The sequence below is a fragment of the Dysidea avara genome, chromosome 7 (genome assembly GCF_963678975.1).
Source record: "Dysidea avara chromosome 7, odDysAvar1.4, whole genome shotgun sequence".
NCBI lineage: Eukaryota > Metazoa > Porifera > Demospongiae > Dictyoceratida > Dysideidae > Dysidea > Dysidea avara.
The window spans coordinates 23,986,362-24,008,383 of NC_089278.1; the positions used below are offsets into that span (position 1 = coordinate 23,986,362).

At 39.6% G+C, this 22,022-nt stretch overlaps 1 protein-coding gene across 3 annotated transcripts in view; it reads right to left on the reverse strand.

Moving 5' to 3' along the window:
- Window positions 1–22,022, reverse strand: part of LOC136259834 (uncharacterized) — a 449,685-nt gene that overhangs the window by 276,259 nt on the left and 151,404 nt on the right. For all 3 annotated transcript variants that reach the window (XM_066053387.1, XM_066053386.1, XM_066053388.1), the window contains exon 5: window positions 8,658–8,864. In XM_066053387.1, the coding sequence (XP_065909459.1) occupies window positions 8,658–8,864 (207 nt within the window). The remainder of the gene's footprint in view (window positions 1–8,657; window positions 8,865–22,022) is intronic.

A 22,022-nucleotide genomic window follows, 5' to 3' on the forward strand; every position in this document is an offset into this window, starting at 1 on the left:
AAGTGGTATTCCCAGACAGTTTGCAAGGAAACAATTGCTTCAGCACTTGTCAGTTACTCTCTGGCGATATAATGCCAAAATGATCCTGAGGCATTATGGCTTATGCCCAGAAGATGGCATAGACTTGTTGAACTAAGTTATTAATTAAGGTTGTTTTGTAGTTAAGGTAGCTAGTTTTGTAGTTAAAGTACTTAGTTTGGTAGTTAAGCTAGTTAGAATTTTGTATTTAATATATTTAATTTTACTTTTAAAAAAAAGAAATCCGAAATATCTTACACAAGTTTTGATATGAACTAAAACCACGTTGTATAGCATAATTTGTTATGGCTGCGTTTCGACTGTACAACGTTACAATTTGGCTTAAAACATTCAACATGGATCAGCACATCAGCCAAGGTATAGTATTAGCCCTGTAGATACTTGCACAAATGGATAAGAAGGTGGTTTGGTAGGAGCAACGATGACAATTTTGTTTACGTTTACCACATCGTAAACAAACGCACGTGACACGTATACCGTTGGAGTTAGAGAAACTAAACGAAGATTTTTGAACTCTCCATGAGCATGCGAATAAGATGGTATATAATTTTAATCGATTTGAGTCTTTCTTCTTCGAGTACAGAAAATTGCATTGTCTTTGCAACAACCGGCCATGCGAGGTTTGAGCATGCGCATGTTTTGAATAATAAAACGCACGCAATACCGGGTATGGTATCGAAGCCGTTCAATTCCACGTCAGTTAAATCATTGCATAACCAGAATTATACAAACTTTTACAGCAAGTATACCAGGAATGGTAGGATCATCACTAGTTAGCAAATACCAAAACCCTGTATTGCACGAATTTTATTATTCAAACACGCGCATGCTCAAACCGCGGCGTTACCGCGCATGGTCGGTAGTTGCAAAGACTATGCAATTTCCTGTACTGGCCCGATAAAAACTTGCGTAGTTTTTTTTGTAGCATGCGTAATTTTAGTTGGGGTCTATTCTACGGAACGGAACAGAATGATGGACTAAACGACGGAACGGAATGCTTTCTCAGATTGAAGCTTACAGTTTAGCATTGCTGTACAAGTTATCGGTGACACCTCCAGCAGGTAATCAAATGTATCCCCAAGAAAGATAGAAACAATTTAAGGATCGATTGTGGGTTCTTGTTGGTTGTTATTAGTAACGAAGTACTAAGCTGACTCAGCATGTTCATCTTCAGATGTATCAAGTAGGGAACTTAATGCATGACTTGTTTTTACTAGTGTGTGAGATGTTTTTGCTTACTTTGACTATAGAATACACAGTCTGGGGCCCAGCCTTCAGTTCTAATCGGCATAAATCACTACACTAGGAAACAAGTATGGTGACAAGCGCAGTCTAAGCAGAACTTTCTAAAGGAATTTTGTGCAGTGTGTGACATTCAGAAAGCACAAGGAGGCTATATTGTGTTAACATCAATGATTTATTAACAGTGCAGTGGACTAATGCCAGATATCTCAGTAGTAGGTTGAATCTAGGATGGGAATGCTTTCTGAATCAAAACTTGCAACTAGGCTATCATCGCTGGAATTGCATTTTATCAGTGGAAACTCCAGAAAAATGGAATTGGATAGTAATAAAATATTAATATATCATGCTGTGATTATTCTCCTACCTGATAAATCAAGCAGGTCTCTTCAATTCATTTATTGCATGACCAAGGCAAGTTTTGTTACTACAATACAGAAGCTGATTGGATATCAATTGTTTCTGCTTATCTTTACAAAATAGAAGATAACTCAATTTCTTCAGTTTCAGAGCTGGCATAATTTCCACAGAGAAATTAACTAGAAAGTTATGGTGACAATAACAGGCATGACTTTATTCAGTCTAATAAACAAAATATATGGTTGATTGAGGAAGTATCACTTTTGGAATGTTCAGACGACCAGAGATGAAATGCATGGATTCATCGAATTTTGGTTGTGGTTGGAGGCATTAAATGTCCAAAAGCATATATTAATTAACTTTCTTTATATTTTTTCAATTTTGAGCTTAATTAAATTTTTCTCAGTCAACTGATAGAAATCCTAGAATAAGATGAGAGAAAATTTTATTCTAAACTGTACAACTTCAAAGGAAAATGAAGAAAGCATACAGACTAATCAATACTATAATGATTATTACAATTACGATAAGGTGAATTATAGATTTAAATACAGTAGCTACTTGATATGAATTAGAGCCTTTAGATAAATTGTTCCAAAGCAAAATCATAGATGGAAAAATCAAAGACTGGTGAGGGCTTGATTGATGACAGTGGTTGGAGGGTGGTAATTTCTTGTTCTTGAAGATGTTGCAAAGCCAGTGGAGGTACAAATCATTATCAAAATGGGATATCAATTTCATTGTGAATAATTTGTATATCTACCTTGAAATCTCAACTATAGAGTAGATCCAACACAGAGCAGCCCGGTTTGTAACAAACACATGTGATCCCACTGTAATTTCATGGACCAGTTGGACTAGGAATCTGACTTGAAAATAGACAAACAAATTTAACCTGTTTTGTATGAAGTGAAGCATGTGAAATGTTACACCTAGGATTCTTAGGCGATATGTGATTAATGTGAGCATTCCATTTCAGGTCTGACTACATACATTGAAATTACACATATACACACCTTGGTCCAAAGCACGTTTGCCTGGTGGATATGGGCATGATTTCACATCATGGCATGGAAGAAATCTGGTTGATCTTGGAGTTTTTGCATTTAGCCTGATTCATGGCTATGGCAGTCAGACTCATCCTTGAATTTGTGCAACAGAAAAATCAGCTCAATATTGAATACTGTACGTCTGGCATCAGTCCACTGCATCAGCTGTTAATAACTCCATACATGCACTTTAGTAATGTTTTCAGAATATATAGCCTCCTTGCAGTGTCTGCTGAAACATTTGCTCCTCATACACTGTACAAAATTCAAGTTTTAATTCAGCTGGCTCTTTCCTGTCACCAGTGTCTTCCTGCTTGCTTTATTTGTAGTATAGCTACATTCAGTATACTGATTTACGACTTGAAAATCTGGCCCAGACTGTTTTCTAAAGTCAAAATAAGCAAAACAGCTCACATACTATTAACTTTGGTAAGAACAGGTGCCCTTCTTGATATATCCATAGATGAACCATGGATGAACATCACTGAGACAGCTGATTATGCAATTAGTATTTCGTTACTTATGACAACCAACAAGAACCTACAATCGATCCTTTAATTGTTTTTACCTTATGTTTAATCACCCGCTGGACTCGGCTGGAGGTGCCACCAATAACTTGTAAGGGCAGTTTCAACAATGGTAAGTTGCAAGCTTCCATTTGAGAAAGCGTTCCGATCCGTGGGTTAGTCCATCATTCCGTTCCGTTCCGTAGAATAGACCCCACCTAATTTTACGAATTATTTTTAAATTTCGATTTTCTCAATACACATGCTTGAAGTCGGGTTTTTGCTGAGACGGTCACAATTATACACTTTCTAAAATTCTTCCGAAACTCCATCAGCATTGTCTTCATTAATTGGTCTCTTTCTGGCCAGCAAACAAACACCGACAACTTTTGGTATAGAACATCAAGCCATTTATTGAAGTAGCGAGACACAGTTGATTGGTGTATTCCAATCTGTATGCTAAGTCCTGGTCTCCCAGGTTAAGACGAAGTTTTAAGCAATATGTACGATGGTAACCCAGTATAATATTTCACTGCCTTATCATCATCACTTAATGAACTTTCACTGACTACTCTGCTGCGTAACTTGACGTTTTCTGAGTTTAACCTGTCATGCTTCTTCTGTAAAACTGACAGCTCATTCTTTACTTCTGATAATGCAATCTTAGTCTGCAAGAGTTGTGCCTCAGTGTCTGTCTTTTGGCGCATAGTTTCTGCTAGCTATTTTCTGGTCTCCCAAAGCTCTGTAACTGTTGTAAAAAGCAATTCGTTAGTTTTCTTAAGTTCTTGTGCAATTTCAAGTAAACCTTCATCCTGTGGCTCTCCTTCATTGGTTACTACTTCCATGTCATTGTCTTCACTTCTTGTAGATTCTTCTGGGTAGTTGTCATTGCTTGGAAACTCCACTTCACTTAATTCTTCTCTATCTTCTTCATCCTATTCCTCACTATCTTCTTCATCCAATTCCTCACTATCTTGCTGCTGCTGCACAACTGTAGCACTCCCTCCATCATCCTTAGTCAAAATTTGGTGTCGTTTCTTCAGCATGGCTTGCCTCCTTTCAAATCTTTCCATTTCTCTTTCAAGGCACCTTTTTTCTGGGCTTTTCACATAACTAAACAGCCTTGAAGCACAATTCAGCGCCAGGAGATTCTTGCTCCTTGTGCCTGACATGAAATGTTCGCTACAGATGACGGTGGATTCATTAGGTGCCCAGTTCTCTCTTTTGACGGTGGTAATCCACTTATTTCTCAATTCTTCATTCGCTGGAAAGTTGTAAAATGACAATCTACCACCTTTCTTAAAGTTATTCTTGCAATCAATGGCATAACAGCTCTTCACCATCCTTCACCCTCTTTCCACTGAAAATGGCATCCACTTAAGAAATATGTGCGCGTATGTGGATTAACGTCATTCGGACATGCCCCCTGCATAACCTCTATAGAGTTCAGTTATATACTGTAAAAACAAATTATCATCCAGAGAGTCATCTACAAGCAAGTAACACAGTAGATATTTCAGCTACAAACAAGTCACCCTGTAGAGAGATCAGCTTGAAATTGTTACCCTGTAGAAATATCAGCTAGAAACAAATCTTGCTGTAGAGAGATCAGCTAGAAAAAATCACTCTGTAGAGAAAGCAGCTGGAAACAAGGCACCTTGTGGAGAGATCAGCTTGATAAAATCACCCTGCACGGATTCCAACTACATTTCAAGTCACCCTGTGGAGAGTTTAGCTACAAACAAATCTCTCAGAAGACTGATCAGTAAATCACCCTGTACAGCATTCAGTTAAGAAACAAGCAACCCTGTAGAGAGATCAGCTTTAAACAAAATGAGAGTTTAGCCAAAAAGGAGTCACCCAGTAGAGAAATCAGCTACCAGTCACCCTGTGGAGAGATCAGCTAGCTAGAAACAAGTCACCCTGTAGCAAGATTGACTACATTTCAAATCACCCTATACAAAGACCAACTCGAAACAAATCACCCCGTAGAAGGATAAGTTAGAAACAAGTCACCCTGTAGAAAGATCAGATAGAATCAAGTCACCCTGTAGAGAGTTCAGCTAGAAACAAGTCACCCTGTAGAATGATCAGCTAGAAAAAATCATGCTGTAGAGAAATCAGCTAGTAAAAATTACTCTGTAGAGAGATCAGCTGGAAACAAGGTATCCTGTAGAGAGATCAGCTTGATCAAGTCACCCTGTAGTGTGTCCAACTACATTATAAATCACCCTGTTGAGAGTTCAGTTACAAACAAATCTCTTAGTAGAAAGTTCAGCTAGAAACAAATCAACTAGTAGAAACAAGAAACCCTGTAGAAAGATCAGCTACAATCAAGTCATCCTGTAGAGAGTTCTGCTACAAACAAATCACCCTAGAGAGTTAAGCCACAAACAAATCACTCTGTAAAGAGTTCAGCTACAAACAAATTATCCTGTAGAAACTTTGGCTGCAAACAAATCACCCTGTAGATAGATCAGCTAGACACATGTAGAGAGGTTAACTAGAAATGATCTATCCTGCAGAGAGATCACCTAGAATGTAGAAAGTTCAAACTGCCCAGAAGAGAGACTATGTTAGAAACAAGTTATGTTACCCTGTAGAGAGATTATTCACCCTGTGGAGAGATCAGCTAGAAACAAGTCACCCAGTATATAGAGTGATCAGCTAGAAATAATTTACCCTTAAAAGAGATCAGTTAGAAACAAGTCACCCTGTATAGAGAGATCAACTAGAAATCAGTCACCCTGTAGAAAGTTCAGATTACCCTGTTAGATCAGCTAGAAACAAGTCATTCTGTATACGGGAGAGATCAGCTGGAAACAAGCTACCCTGTAGAAGGATCAGCTATAGTATGAATGCATTTCAAAAACATTGAATAACTCATGGATGCAATTACACATGATCTTGAAGTTTGGCTCATTTGTCAACTACAAACGACCCACCCTGTAGAGAGATCAGCTACAAAAAAATCACACTACAGAGAGATAAGAGAGTTCGACTGCAAAAAAAATCACACTGTAGAGAGATCAGCTAGAAAAAAGTTAGCCTGTAGAGAGTTCAACTACAACCAAATTACCCTGCAGTGAGTTCAGCTACAAACAAATTACCTTGTAGAGAGATCAGCTGCACACTCTAGAAAGATCAGCTATGGCATCAGCTAGAAATAAGTCACCTTGTAGAAAGATCAGCTAGAACAATGGCACCATGTAGAGAGTTACAAGTCATCTTTTTTTAGATCAGCTAGGAACAAGTCACCTGTTGAGAGACCCGCTATAAACAAGTCATCTTATAGAGAGTTCAGCTACAAAAAAAATCACCCTGTAGAGAGAACTGAAACAAACTAATCACAGTGTAGAGAGATCAGCTAGAAAAAGTTAAGCTGTAGTGTAGAGAGTTCAGCTACAAACAAATCACCCTGTAGAGAGTTCAAGTTACCCTGGAGAGAGATTAGCTAGAAACAAGTTACCCTGTAGAGAGTTCAGCTACAAACAAACCACCGTATAGAGAGATCAGCTGGAAATAATTTACCCTGTAGAGAGGTCAGCAAGAAACAAGTCACCCTGTCAAAGGTCAGTTGGAAACAAATCACACTGTAGAGATATCAGCTAAAAAAATGTAGAAAGTTCAGCTGCAAACAAATCACCCTGTAGAGAAATCAGGTCACCCTGTAGAGAGATCAAGTGATCATGTAGAGAGTTCAGCTACAATTAAACAAAGCACCCTGTAGAGAGTTAGCTACAAATCAGAGAGATTGGTTAAAGCAGAGTTCAGTTACAAACAAATCACCATGTTAGATCAAGTCTAGAAACAAAACACCCAGTAGAGAGTTCAACTACAAACAAATCATGCTGTAGAGAGATTAGCTACAAAAAGTCACCCTGTGGAGAGATTAGTTAGAAACAAGTCACCCTGTTGAGAGATTAGCTAGAAACATGTCACCTTGCAAAGAGATCAGCTGGAAACAAGTTACCCTGTAGAGAGTTCAGGTACAAACAAATCACTCTGTAGAGAATTCAGCTACAAACTAGTCACCCTGTAGAGAGATCAGCTAGAATCAATTTACCCTGTAGAGAGTTCAGCTACATACAAATCACCCTGTAGAGAGTTCAGCCTTAAACAAATCACCCTGTAGAGAAATCAGCTAGAAAAAAGTCACCATGTAAAGAGTTCAGCTACAAACAAATCATCCCATAGAGAGTTCAGCTACATTTTATGTCACGATGTAGAGAGTTCAGCTACATTTCAAGTTACCCAGTGGAGATAAGCTGCTCCTGTAAAAAGAAATGGCATGTAATAGTTTGTATAATTACCGATAAAATAAAATAAATACAGTAGTTAATATAGAAAAGTCTGCTTGTATGTCTTTCTTCTTTCTCTGTAGTAAAGAAAAAAACACAGGTTAAAATAACCCCAAAGCCGGCAATAAGATGGCTTTGGTGTATACAAATACAAAAGAAGTGATATCTAATCAAAAACACCCAAGCTGTAAAAAAAGGTGCAGCCCTTAAAAAGGCCATGGTGAAAAAAGATGTGAAATCCAAGGTGGCGACCAAGAAATTGCTGTTGTGGTATGTTAATGGATAAAGGCCATGGTGAAATAAGATGTGAAATCCAAGGTGGCGGCCAAGAAATGACTGTGATGGTAGGTTAATGTTAAAAATGTAAATAACGACAATTCAGGTGAATTTGGTGCCACTTGAACATACCATCACAACCATTTCTTGGTCGTCACCTTGGATTTCACATCTTTTCACTATGGCCTTTTTTAGGGCCGCACCTTTTTTACAGCTTGGGTGTTTTTGATTAGATACAATAAACCAAAACTGCTTTTATAACATTTTTCTGGGTACATATACATTTAGTGCCCACCATAAAAATGAAAATTCTACTATTTCTAGCAAGAAAGTTCTTAATATTATCTTAATTTTCAATTATGAAAACAATTCTTTAAGTAATTTTCAATTATAAAAACAATTTTTAAAGTCAGCCATAAGCAGGCTTTGCAATGTTTGCTAATACAGTATTTAAACCAAAGCAGCTGAGCAGAGGTGTAACTTTCAAATATTTGGTATTTTCATAAAGAAATGATAATCAAAAATGGTAGCCTGGAAATGGAGATACTGTTTTTAATTAAATCCACACATTTTATTGAGGGTGGCATGATTACTTTGATAACAAATGACAATCCAAAGTTATTGCTAAAAGAATCATCATGAGAATGCTATTGCAGTGAAACAACTAATATAGATTGTAGAGAAAATAGATCATTTCATGTAAAAATATCATGAAAGGCCCAAAAATCTTCTTCAAAAAACAACAACAAGCAACAGTTTTTTTCTTTTGCATCGAAAATTTTGTAGAATGTTGCCAAAATCTTGCAAGCCTATTCCTTGTTCATATGCAAGAATTTCATGCAAGATAAGCAAGTCTCTATGGTACACACAAAAAGTTCCAATACCTGGTAATAAAACGGATACCATTGCTGTGGTACTGTTTCCTTTCTGAACTCCATATTCGTAACTATCACTTGGAATGTAAAGGTGTAAAATAAGATATTCTGTACTTTTATCCAAACTGTTTTTCATCAGGGAAATATTAAATACAGCTTGAGTGATGTTAGGTGAAAAGGTAGCAATGTATTGGTCTGAAATAAAATCATATCCATCTAAAATAGACAAAAATCTGATAATATGCTTGTAACACAACTGAAATATTCACTATGCAAAGGTAACAAATATAATTCAAGAGGAGTTGATAATTAATTAGTAAGCATAAAAGAAGACACCTGCAAACACAAGTTGATAATTCTAAAACCCAGGTGCAGTTAATACTGTCCCTTACTAAGTAGGAAATTAATCAACTATAAAATTCAGTTTGCATAAAATTAAGGGAAGATTTAGGGGGCAGGGTGCTACTGCTTTTACACCCCTTCAAAATTTTAAACATGTGCAAATTAGGAAACTAGTGTAAGTTACAAGTACAATTGCATTTTTAAAAGATGAAAAGAGCAAGAGGAAGGGCTAATTTCATCTGAAAAGTGATTAAAAATTATATTTTAGGAGTGAAACAAGTTGATGCTGTGCTACTTCTTAAAATCAGGTGCCCAGTAAATACTGTCCCTTAAATTTACCGGTAAATACTATCCCTTGAATTTATTAAGGTTACAATCAGCACAAAGGACGGGAAGCCTAACAAGTTACAAATGAAACCTTAAGTTTTACCACAAGTATTTACACATAAACAGCTTCATTACATAAGCAGGAAATTGCATCATGTGTATATTACAATGGAACATTGTCACCATGATGAAATGATGTGTTGTGATGAAAATAATAATATTTAAGTGCGCGCGCCCCAGAGGGCGATCAGGCGTTATTTATAGTTGAATCGTTGTCAGTACCGTAACAAACTTGGGGGCTTGTCCGGGAGACGATACGTCGATGTTCTACCTTTCAACCCTACCTATCGACAAAAGAATTTTATATTGGAACCTTTGCAACCTTCGCCTACGGTGAAAAGCCAATATCGTCGTTGTTCAGAGCAGATTCTTCCAAGGCGTCCGCCATTTTTTTCTTAACCCACCTCTAAAAGTCCTTGGTGCCGGGTTTACAGGCACCTGTAAAGGTATTCTTTTGTCATCCTGTTGGTTTGTTGCGGTCCAGTTTGTTTTCGTAGGGTTCTATCGTCGACTTTCGCTCCATGTCAGATTTCAATGTTGACTCGTTTCTTAGCGATCCTTCGCTTCTAGTGGTAAAGTCGCTGAAGAAGTCTCAGCTACAGCAAATAGCCACAAGGCTTAACTTAACGTTCACTTCGTCTACTAGAAAGAACGAACTCTGTCGGTTAGTCACTCAACATTTAGTAGATGAAGAACTAGTTTCCGAAGAGGAGATCGATGAATCTCAATCCCCAGTTGTAGACCCCAATGTCGTAGAGTTGAAGCGTCTAGAGCTTCAAGACCGTGAACGGGAACGAGAGGCTAGAGTGAAGCTTCGCGAGTTGGAAGTACGTGAGAAGGAAATGTCACTGCAACTGAAGTTGAGAGAATTAGAGGCAGCAACAGTAGCTCCTTCAACACCTTCCCCTGGACCTCCATTACCCTTTGATGTGAGCAAGCACATCCGCTTTGTCCCGCCATTTCAAGAGAAGGAGGTAGACAAGTACTTTCTGCACTTTGAGAAAGTGGCCACTAGTCTGGTGTGGCCGAAGGATGTGTGGATGGTTTTGCTCCAGAGTGTGCTTATTGGAAAGGCCAGGGAGGTGTATTCAGCTATGAGTGTGGAACAGAGTGGGCAGTATGACAATGTCAAGCAGGCTATTTTGAAGGCGTATGAGCTCATTCCCGAAGCCTACCGTCAGAATTTTCGGAATTGTCGGAAGCAAAACAAACAAACATACAGGGAGTTTGCCAGGGACAAGGAAGCCTTGTTTGATCGTTGGTGTGCTTCTAAAGAAGTAGTAAAAGATTTTGAGAAGCTTCGCCAGCTCATACTTGTAGAAGAGTTTAAGAGTTGTTTGCCCAATAGTATCAAAACCTACATCGATGAGCAAAAGGCAGACAGTCTCCAGCAGGCATCAGTACCCACCGACGACTACTCCCTAACCCATAGTTCTTTTTCGGACAGTTCACATAATTCGCACAATAGAGGGTTGCACAATGACACTACTCGCACTCATGCCGATTCCAAGTCCACGGGTAGTGCAGTAGACCCTCAGAGGAATATGCAAAGGTTTACCTCTGGTGGACCAATTTGTAATTATTGCAAACGGAGAGGGCATGTGATCTCAGAATGTCGCACTTTGGAAAAGAGGAGGAATCATCCTACTGGCCACTCATTGGTTCAAGCTGTGAATAGACTTTCCCCTCCTAGTCCCAAGCCCCAGGACTTGGATAGTTATCGTCCGTTTGTATCCGAAGGGCGCGTGTCCCTTCCAGAGGGTGGAGATACTATGGCTGTGAAGATTTTACGTGACACTGGTGCCACACAGTCTCTTATTGCTTCCCATGTTTTGCCGTTGTCAGATCAGACTTCTGCTGGTGCAAGTGTGCTCATCCAAGGAGTAGGCCTGGATGTAATGAGAGTACCACTTCATCAGATACACCTTCAGTCGGATTTGGTATCTGGCCCCGTAGTAGTAGGAGTCAGACCTAGCTTACCAGTGAAAGGTGTGTCTCTAATCCTGGGCAATGATCTGGCCGGTGGCAAGGTTCAACCTGACTTGCAAGTTATTAGCAACACTGAGCAAATACTGTGTTCAAGACCTACTACTGATTGGGTTTCGGACACTTTCCCAGCTTGTGTGGTGACAAGAGCAGCAGCGCGACGTGCTCAGGCACAACAGAATTGTGCACCTACCAACCAGCCGGATACTGGAAGTGACAAGGGAGATAACCAGGCTGAAGACAACCTGTCAATAGCGCAAGATGTACTTGACCAGGCTGTAGAGAGTCAGTCAGTACTGCAGGATCGAGGTGACCAGACTGATGATGATCGCGGAACAGTACAAGATGCAGGTAACCTTCCTGTATCTAGTAGGCAACTCATTGCTGATCAGGAGAGTGATCAAGAGGTTAACCAGTTGGCGCAGTTTGCTGTTAGTGAGGAAGAGGCTGGTCGTCAAGCACAATGTTTCTACCTTAAATCTGGCGTACTGATGAGGAAGTGGTGACCAAGAGATGCCCCTGCTGATGAGGAATGGCAGGTTGTCCACCAGATAATTGTACCCAGAAAGTACCGAGGAGAAGTGCTAAGTTTAGCTCATGAGTCACCCATGGCAGGCCATCTGGGCGTCAACAAGACGTACTCCAGAATTCTCACCCATTTCTATTGGCCACATCTAAGGAAGGACGTCTCCGAATTTTGTAAGTGTTGTCATGTATGTCAGAAGGTTGGTAAACCTAATCAAACGATTCCAGTGGCACCTCTTAAACCCATCCCAGTGTGTAGTGAGCCTTTCAGTCAGGTTATTATTGATTGTGTTGGTCCTTTACCAAAGACTAAGTCAGGTAACCAGTATTTGCTCACAATTATGTGCAGATTTACACGCTTTCCAGAGGCTATCCCTCTTCGTAACATTAAGGCACCCCAAATAGCCGAGTCTCTTGTCAAGTTTTTCACCCTTGTTGGCCTACCTTCCCTGATACAGTCTGATCAAGGCTCCAATTTTATGTCTAGTCTCATGCAACAGGTTACACACCAATTAGGGATTAAGCAATGCAAATCCTCTGCTTATCACCCTGAGACCCAAGGAGCACTTGAACGCTTTCATCAGACTCTGAAAACTATGATTCGCGCGTACTGTTCTCAATTTGAGAAGCAATGGGACCAGGGGATTCACTTGTTACTTTTTGCCGTGCGAGAAGCTGTCCAGGAATCATTGGGCTTCAGTCCTTTTGAATTAGTTTTTGGCCGGACAGGCCGTGGCCCTTTAAAGCTATTGAAGGAAGGCTGGCTTACAGAAGAACCTCCCACAAACCTGCTGGATCAGGTTTCGGCCCTCCGTACCAGGCTTACAGCTGCTGGCAAACTCGCTCGGAAGAACTTGAAATCTGCCCAAACCAAGATGAAGTGCTGGTATGACAAGAAAGCAAAATTACGCACTTTCAATGTAGGCGACAAAGTTCTGGTATTGTTGCCACTTAAGAATCACACACTTCAGGCCAGGTATTCTGGTCCTTATTTGATATTGAAGAAAGTGAATGATGTTGATTATGTCATCAGTACCCCTGACAGACGTAAGACTCGTCGCCTTTGTCATGTCAATATGTTGAAACCGTACTGGGAGAAGGCTCCAACACAGAGCCAAGACGTTCACCCAACTTTGATGGTAGCTGTTGAGAAGCCAACAGAAAGGGAAGAGTTCCCTCTGGGTAACGACATGACAGGAGATAGCGTCAAGCTGAAGAACTCTGGTGTTTTAGCCAACTTAGAAGTGAAGATGCAGCACCTTACAGTTTCCAAGCAGACTCAACTTTCTTCCCTGCTCTTGGAGTTTGCGGACTTATTTCCAGATGTGCCGAAGCAGACTACCTTAGCAGTTCATGATGTAGATGTTGGAAATGCTAGTCCCATTAAGCAGCACCCGTATCGGGTCAACCCATTGAAGCTAGAAGTGGTGAGACAGGAGATTGAGTACATGTTGGCTAACCATATTATAGAACCAAGCCAGAGTCAATGGAGTTCTCCCTGCATGCTCGTTCCGAAGGGGGACGAAAGTTACAGATTTTGCACTGATTTCCGCAAGGTGAATCTGATCACTAAAGCGGATTCATACCCCATTCCCCGCGTGGAGGACTGCATAGACAAGATTGGTGGTGCCGAGTACGTTAGCAAGTTTGATCTTCTGAAGGGATATTGGCAGGTTTCCTTAACACCTCGCGCAAAGGAAGTAACAGCATTCGTGACTCCTACTGGTTTCTTTCAGTATAAAGTGATGCCTTTCGGGTTAAAGAATGCGCCAGCAACATTTCAGAGAATGATCCACTGAGTTCTTGCCGGCCTAGAAGGATGTGAAGGGTACATTGACGACATCGTTATTTTTAGTGATACCTGGGAGCAGCACCTGCAGCGGATTCAGCAGTTTTTGACGCGGCTCAGGCAAGCTCAGCTCACTGTCAATTTAGCCAAGAGTGAGTTTGGTCAGGCATGTGTAACTTACTTAGGCCATGTTGTTGGTAGAGGGGGAATTAAACCCATTCATGCCAAGGTAGAGGCAATAATGAACTTTCCTAGACCCAGTAGCAAGAATCAACTAATGGGTTTCTTGGGCATGGTAGGCTTCTATCGGAATTTTTGCAAGAACTTTGCAGTTGTGGCTGAACCTCTTACCCGACTCCTTCAGAAGAAACATAGCTTTGTGTGGAAAGATGACCAGCAGCAAGCTTTCTCTAAAATAAAGAGGCTTCTCACCTCAGCCCCAGTACTAGCAATGCCAGACTTCGAGAAGCCATTCATGATACATGTGGATGCAAGTGATTTGGGAATGGGGGCTGTTCTGATGCAAGAGGATGTACACAAGTTAGAACATCCAATCTGTTATTTCTCGAAGAAATTTAATGCCGCTCAGAGAAACTACTCCACTAGCGAAAAAGAGGCATTGGGATTGATATCAGCTCTACAGCAATTTGAGTTCTACATAACACCAGCCCAGTTCCCTATAGACATTTTCACGGATCACAATCCTTTGGTTTTCCTTAATCTCGTAAAGAATCGTAACCAGCGTCTATTGAGGTGGAGTTTAATGCTACAGGAGTACACCCTCAACATACACCACATCCCAGGAAAGCACAACGTTGTTGCAGATGCATTATCGCGAAGACTTTGACACTGGTATAATATTGTTGTAATGTGTGAATTTATTGTTTTACTGGTAATTTTAGGCAGTTCATGTAATTTTATTGTATTTAGGCCATTTGTTTTGTTGTACCAACCCTCTTTTCATGGGGGGTGTGTGATGAGAATAATAATATTTAAGTGCGCGTGCCCCAGAGGGCGATCAGGCGTTATTTAGAGTTGAATCGTTGTCAGTACCGTAACAGTGTCTAATGAGTTATTTAAAGAATCAGTTAGTGTACCTTAAAGCCGGGTTGTTAAGCGCATGTGCTTATAATTTTTGGAGAAAACTTTTGCAAAAATTGTACTATCTGTTAGGCGCATATGCCTAATTAATATTTATGGTGTGCTTAACATGGAATCACTACATTGTAATAGAGTAGTTCATGGTCACCACGCCAGTGTATAAGGATATTTGACTCCATTTCTGGGTGAAATCCTTCATGATGAACAAGAATATTGCATTCCAGAAGGCTGATTTGATGTATACATAGTGAAGGGAGACCTCAAGGGAGGTGAAGCACTCAAGGAGACATTGCATTTCCAGCTTTTCTTCCCGTACATAGCTTTGTTGCATGTAAGCCTCACATTGGACCATGTGTGCTTATCAGCCATGGTTTATCACAAGAAATATGTATACACTTAACAAATAATATACTTTTAATAGATACATGCGTTTAACAACCCGACTCTATGGTATTTTCTCAATGATTGCTCCAGCTAAAGATTATCTAATCCAAAACAGCCAAGCTGTAAAAAAGAGTGCGGCCCTCAAAAATGCTATGGTGAAAAAAGATGTGAAATCCAAGGTGGCGGCCAAGAAATGGCTATGATGGTAGATTAATGGTAAAAATTTTAATAACGACAAGTCAGGTGAATTTTGTGCCAAGACCAAGTGGCACCAAATTCACCTGAATTGTCGTTATTAAAATTTTTACCATTAACCTACCATCATAGCCATTTCTTGGCCGCCACCTTGGATTTCACATCTTTTTTCACCATAGCCTTTTTGAGGGCCGCACTCTTTTTTTACAGCTTGGCTGTTTTGGATTAGATTTCATTTCTTTTGTATTTGTATACCACAAAGCCAGCCTATGGCCGGCTTTGGGACTTTTTCACCTATCTTTTTTCTTTACCACAACAAGAAGAAAAGATAAAGCAGATGTACTTTAAATATTTCTTATTTAATCAGTAAATGTACAAATTAAATATGCATAATACATATATTTATTACAGAACTCTCCATGGTGGTTTCTAACACTCTACAAGGTGACTTCTTCTAGCTGTTCTCTCTACAGGGTGAATTGTTTGTAGCTGAACGATCTACAAGGTAACTTCTTCTAGCTGATCTCTCTACAGGGTGATTTGTTTCTAGCTGAACTATCTACAAGGTAAATTCTTCTAGCTGATCTCTCTACAGGGTGATTTGTTTGTAGCTGAATTCTGTGCAGGTGATTTGTTTGCAGCTGAGCTCTTAACAGAATGGTTTCTTTATAGCTGAACTCTCTACAAGGTAACTTCTTCTAACTGATCTTTCTACAGGGCAATTTGTTTGTGGCTGAATTTTCTACTGGGTGATTTGTTTGTCTCTGCATGATGGTTTCTTTGTAGCTGAACTCTCTACAAGGTGATTTCTTCTAGCTGATCTCTCTACAGGGAGATTTGTTTGTAGCTGAACTCTCTACAGGTGATTTGTTTGCAGCTGACCTCTCTACATAATGATTTCTTTTTATCTGAACTCTCTACAAGGTAACTTCTTGTAGCTGAACTCTCTACATGGTGGTTTCTTTGTAGCAGAACTCTCTACAAGGTAAATTCTTCTAGCTGATCTCTCTACTGGGTGATTTGTTTGTAGCTGATTTTTTACAGGGTGATTTGTTTGCAGCTGAGCTCTTTACTAAATGGTTTCTTTGTAGCTGAACTCTCTACAAGGTAACTTCTTCTAACTGATCTTTCTACAGGGTGATTTGCTTGTAGCTGAACTATCTACAAGGTAATTTCTTCTAGCTGATCTCTCTACAGGGTGATTTGTTTGTAGCTGAATTCTGTACAGGTGATTTGTTTGCAGCTGAGCTCTTTACAGAATGGTTTCTTTGTAGCTGAACTCTCTACAAGGTAACTTCTTCTAACTGATCTCTCTACAGGGAGATTTGTTTGTAGCTGAACTCTCTACAGTGCAGCTGAACTCTCTACATGATGGTTTCTTTGTAGCTGAACTCTCTACAAGGTGACTTCTTCTAGCTGATCTTACTACAGGGTGATTTGTTTGTAGCTGATTTTTTTGTAGGGTGATTTGTTTGCAGCTGAACTCCTACATGGTGGTTTCTTTGTAACTGAACTCTCTACAAGGTAACTTCTTCCAGCTGATCTCTCTACAGGGTGATTTGTTTGTAGCTGAACTATCTACAAGATAACTTCTTCTACTGATTTCTCTACAGGGTGATTTGTTTGTAGCTGAATTCTGTATAGGTGATTTGTTTGCAGCTGAGCTCTTTACAGAATGGTTTCTTTGTAGCTGAAGTCTCTACAAGGTAACTTCTTCTAGCTGATGTCTTTACAGGGTCACTAGTTTGTAGCTGCATTCTCTACATGGTGGTTTCTTTGTAACTGAACTCTCTACAAGGTAACTTCTTCCAGCTGATCTTTCTACAAGGTGATTGGTTTGTAGCTGAATTCTGTACTGGTGATTTGTTTGCAGCTGAGCTCTTTACAGAATGCTTTCTCTGTAGCTGAACTCTCTACAAGGTAACTTCTTCTAGCTGATGTCTCTACAAGGACACTAGTTTGTAGCTGAACTCTCTACATGGTGGTTTCTTTGTAACTGAACTCTTTACAAGGTGACTTCTTCTAGCTGATCTTTCTACAGGGTGATTTGGTTGTAGCTGAACTCTCTACAAGGAAACTTCTTCTAGCTGATCTCTCTACAGGGAGATTTGTTTGTAGCTGATCTCTCTACAGGGAGATTTGTTTGTAGCTGATCTCTCTACAGGGAGATTTGTTTGTAGCTGATCTCTCTACAGGGCGATTTGTTTGTAGCTGAACTCTCTACATGGTGGTTTCTTTGTAGCTGAACTCTACAAGTGATTTCTTCTAGCTGAACTATCTCTTTCCATAGTTGCATGAACTCCCTACAAGGTAACTTCTTCTAGCTGATCTCTCTACATGGTGAATTGTTTGTAGCTGATCTCTCTACAGGGTGACTGCTCTATTAGAGTATCTCGATCTCGCACTTGTTTCACCAAGTTGGATTTCGTGTTATAACTCCGTGGCTTGAAGTCTGATTTTTCTACACCATTGAAGAGCCTTTCTAAGATGATTACTCCATCTGTACAACGATTTTCAAAGCATTACCCCAAGGGGTTCATCTGGTAAGCGTTGCGAGCACTCGTTTTTTTGTTAGGTAATCTCGATTGCGTAATTGTTACACACTGTTGGTTTTTTCTTCGTTGTATCTTCCTGGTTTTTAGCTCGATTTCTTTCAAACCACAAAAGGTGTGAGGTTCAATAGTTAACCTATTCACCCACCGATTTTCAGCTTCTTCCCGTAAGCGGTTTACCCTGTAGGCGTGACAACATATTGGTGTTATTTTTCGTGAATAATCGCTCATAACTCTTTGCTTGTTTATCGTATTCCAGCTAATGTTGGTACCGAGATGCGCCATTATACCCCCCTTCTGTGTGCCAACTTGCAAGGCAATCGGATATGGTGTTCGCGTTTTATAGCAGTTTTTGTAAGTGTGCGAAAAGAGGTGGGGTCTATTCTACGGAAGGGAACGGAATGATGGACTAAACTACGGAACGGAATGCTTTCTCAAATTGAAGCTTGCAGCTTACCATTGCTGTACAAGTTATCGGTGACACTTCCAGCAGGTAATCACCCCAAGAAAGATAAAACGAATTTAAGGATCCATTGTAGGTTCTTGTTGGTTGTCATTAGTAACGAAGTACTAATTGTGGGAATAGCTGACTCAATGCGTTCATCTTCGGATGTATCAAGTAGGGAACTTAATGCTTGACTTATTTTTACTTGTATGTGAGTTGTTTTTGCTTACTTTGACTTTAGAATGTACCGGCAGTCTGGGGCCCAGCCTTTCTAATCGGCATAAATCAGTAGCTATGTAGCTACACTACAAAGAAAACAAATATGGTGACAAGGTGAATCAACTCAGTCTAAGCAGAATCTAAAGGAATTTTGTACAGTGTGTGAGGAGCAAACATTCAGATACCTCAAGGAGGCTATATTGTGTGAACATCAATGATTCAATAACAGTAATGAACTAATGCCAGATATCTCAGCCTGAGTAGTGAGTTGAATCCAGGATGGGGCCTATTTTACAGAATGGAATGCTTTCTGAGTCAAAACTTGCAGCTTGGCTAGCCGCTATCATTGCTGAAATTGCATTTTATCAGTGGTACCTCCAGGAAAAATGGAATAGGATAATAATAAAATATTAATAGCTGTCTCATGCAGTGATTGTTCTACTACCTGATATATCAAGCAGGTCTCTTCAATTCATTTATTGCATGACCAAGGCAAGTTTTGTTACTACAGTACAGTAGCCGATTGGATGTCATTTGTTTCTGCTGATCTTGACAAGATAAATAGTTTAGAAGACCACTCAATTTCTTCAGTTTTAGAGCATAATAGCCACAGAGAAATTAACTAGAAAGTTACTGGTGACAGGAAAAGGCTAGGTGATCATGACTATTCAGTCTAATAAACAGAATATATGGTTAATTGAGTGAGGTATCACTTTCAGAATGTTCAGACGACCAGTATGGATTCATCAAATTTTTGTTGCAGTTGGAGACATTAAATATCCAAAAGCAAACTGACTGTATAATATTAATTCACTTTCTTTATATTTCTCAATTTTGAGCCTGTATACAAATAATTAAATTTTTCTTAGTCAATAGAAATCCTAGAATAAGATGGGAGAAAATTTATCTTTGTTTACCTATACTGTACAACTTCAAAGGAAAATGAAGAAAACATACAGACAAATCAATAAAGTTAGTACAACTACAATAAGATTACAGATTTAAATACATAATGTGAATTAGAGCCTTTACATAATTATTGCTCCTTGTAGATGGAAAAAACAGACTGGTGAGATCTTGGTTAATTAACGACAGCGGTTGGAGATTAAAAGGGTGGTAACTTCTTGCTTGGATATGTTGCAAAATGGAAGTACAAATCAAAATGGGATATCAATTTCATTATGAAAACATTGTATACATAGCATTACTGTATTCATTTGTCCTCCACTTAAATATGCTACAACAGTGTCGGTACATTGGCAGTCTACCTTGAAATCTTAACTCTAGAGTAGGGTCCGCAATCCGAAAAATCAACTTCTACAAATCAATCCCCGTACCATTGTGGGATGTTCATTGTAGTATCCCATTGCTTGATCCACCATGAAACTGGAGGCACGATTGTTGGCTTCACAGAAATATCATTTTCAGTATCTCACAAGATGCAAGATTTATTTTTAAAATTTCGTGCTCCACACAAAGGACCGGATGAAACTTTCTACTTAGCCAAATCGTGTCCAGAGTTGTTGTAGTTGAAAACTACGCACAGAAATAAGTAAATGATTTGCTGGGCGCCAGGCACAGGGTTGCTTTCTTTGAAAAAACAGACAAAGAAATACGAAGTTTCGAATTCAAACTGCCCTACCACCCAGGGCAAGAGAAGCCAACTATTCCTCATAGTGTTTCGATACGGTTGGGTGCATAGTCTGTCTATGCTGTTAGTTTAGAAAAGATCTGAGATTTCTCACCATCTGGGTGACGAGCATCAAAATTTTCTGCAGCATCAAAGAATTGTGTCGTGCTTTCTAGCCATTTCCAGCGCTTCTGCAGCCACAGCAATCATCAATTATAAACCAAACTATGGCAAAAGATGTCCCTGAACGTTTGGTAATAGCGGTTGTCAATTATTGTTTCATCCACAGCTTCCACGCCTTGCTCTAAGCTATGCATCAAGGGAGGCAGCAAAATCGTCCAAATTTGACTTCACCTCTCACGCTCCACAGTAGCTTCAAATCTTCACTAGATCACCCTACATCACCATTATGCTTCAAAACATCCCAAAACAAACCAAAAAATGCACAAAATCTTTCATTTTTGATTCGAGCTGGGTGGAGCTCCTGGTGAGCTGCTGGTGTACTGCATCATATGAAATCACAGAAACACCAACTACTACTACTACCAAACGTTTTGAACCATCTTTTATCATCATTCTGAACAAAATTAAGTGACCAGTGTGGCATCAGAAGTACTGGAAAGCACTTCGGTACCATTGAGAGAATCCCTTGAAATGACGCACGAAAATTTTGACGTTCTTCACCCAGATGGTGAGAAGTCTCAGATCCTTTCCAGACTAACAGCATAGACAGACTATGCATCCAACCTTATCACATCACTATGAGGAAGAGTTGGCTTTTCTTATCTTGGATGGTAGGGCGCGGTTTGAATTTGAAAATTCGCGTTTTGTTTTCTGCTTTTTGAGAGAAAGCAACCCTGTGCCGGTAACCCAATGAATCATTTGCTTATTACTGTGCGTACTTTTTAACTACATTAACTCTAGATAATACCTAGCTAAGCAGCAAGTTCTATCCTGTTCTTTGTGTGGAGCACGAAATTTTAAAAATAATTTTTACATCTCACGAAATACTAAAATCGATAGTTCTGTGAAGACAACAATCGTGCCTCCGGTTTCATGGTGGATCTAGCAATGGGATAGTACAATGAACATCCCACAATGGTAGGGGGATTGATTTGTGAAAGTTGATTTTTCGGATTGCGGACCCTATCTAGAGTAGATCTAACACAGAGCAGCCCGCACTGTAACAAATACATGTGATCCCACTGTAATTTCATGGACTAGCTGGACTGGGAATCACTTGAAAATAGACGAACAATTTTAGCCTGTTTTGTATAAGTGAAGCATGTGAAATGTTACACTTAAGAAATCCTAGGATTCTTAGATGGTATGTAATTAATGTGAGTATTCCATTTCAGGTCTAACTAGATACATTGAAATGCATGGAAGGCTTATAATTGAGATTTGGTTGATCTTGGAGTTTTGGCATTTAGCCTGATTTAAGGCTAGCAGTCAGACACATCCTTGAATTTGTGCAACAGAAAAAAATCAGCTCACTATTGTATACGGCATTAGTCCACTGCACCGGCTGTTGATTACTCCATGCATACACTTCAGTGATGTTTGCAGAATATAGCCTCCTTGTGGTCTGCCAAAATATTTGCTCCTCACACACTGCACAAAATTCTTCAAGTTTTAATTCAGCTGGCTCTTTCCTGCTACCAGTGTCTTCCTGCTTGCTTTATTTGTACACTGACTTATGACTTGAAAAGCCGGCCCAGACTGAGCTAAAGTCAAAATAAACAAAACAGCTCACATAAAGTGCTCTTCTTGATTATCCGTAGATGAACCATGGATGAACATCACTGATACAGCTCAT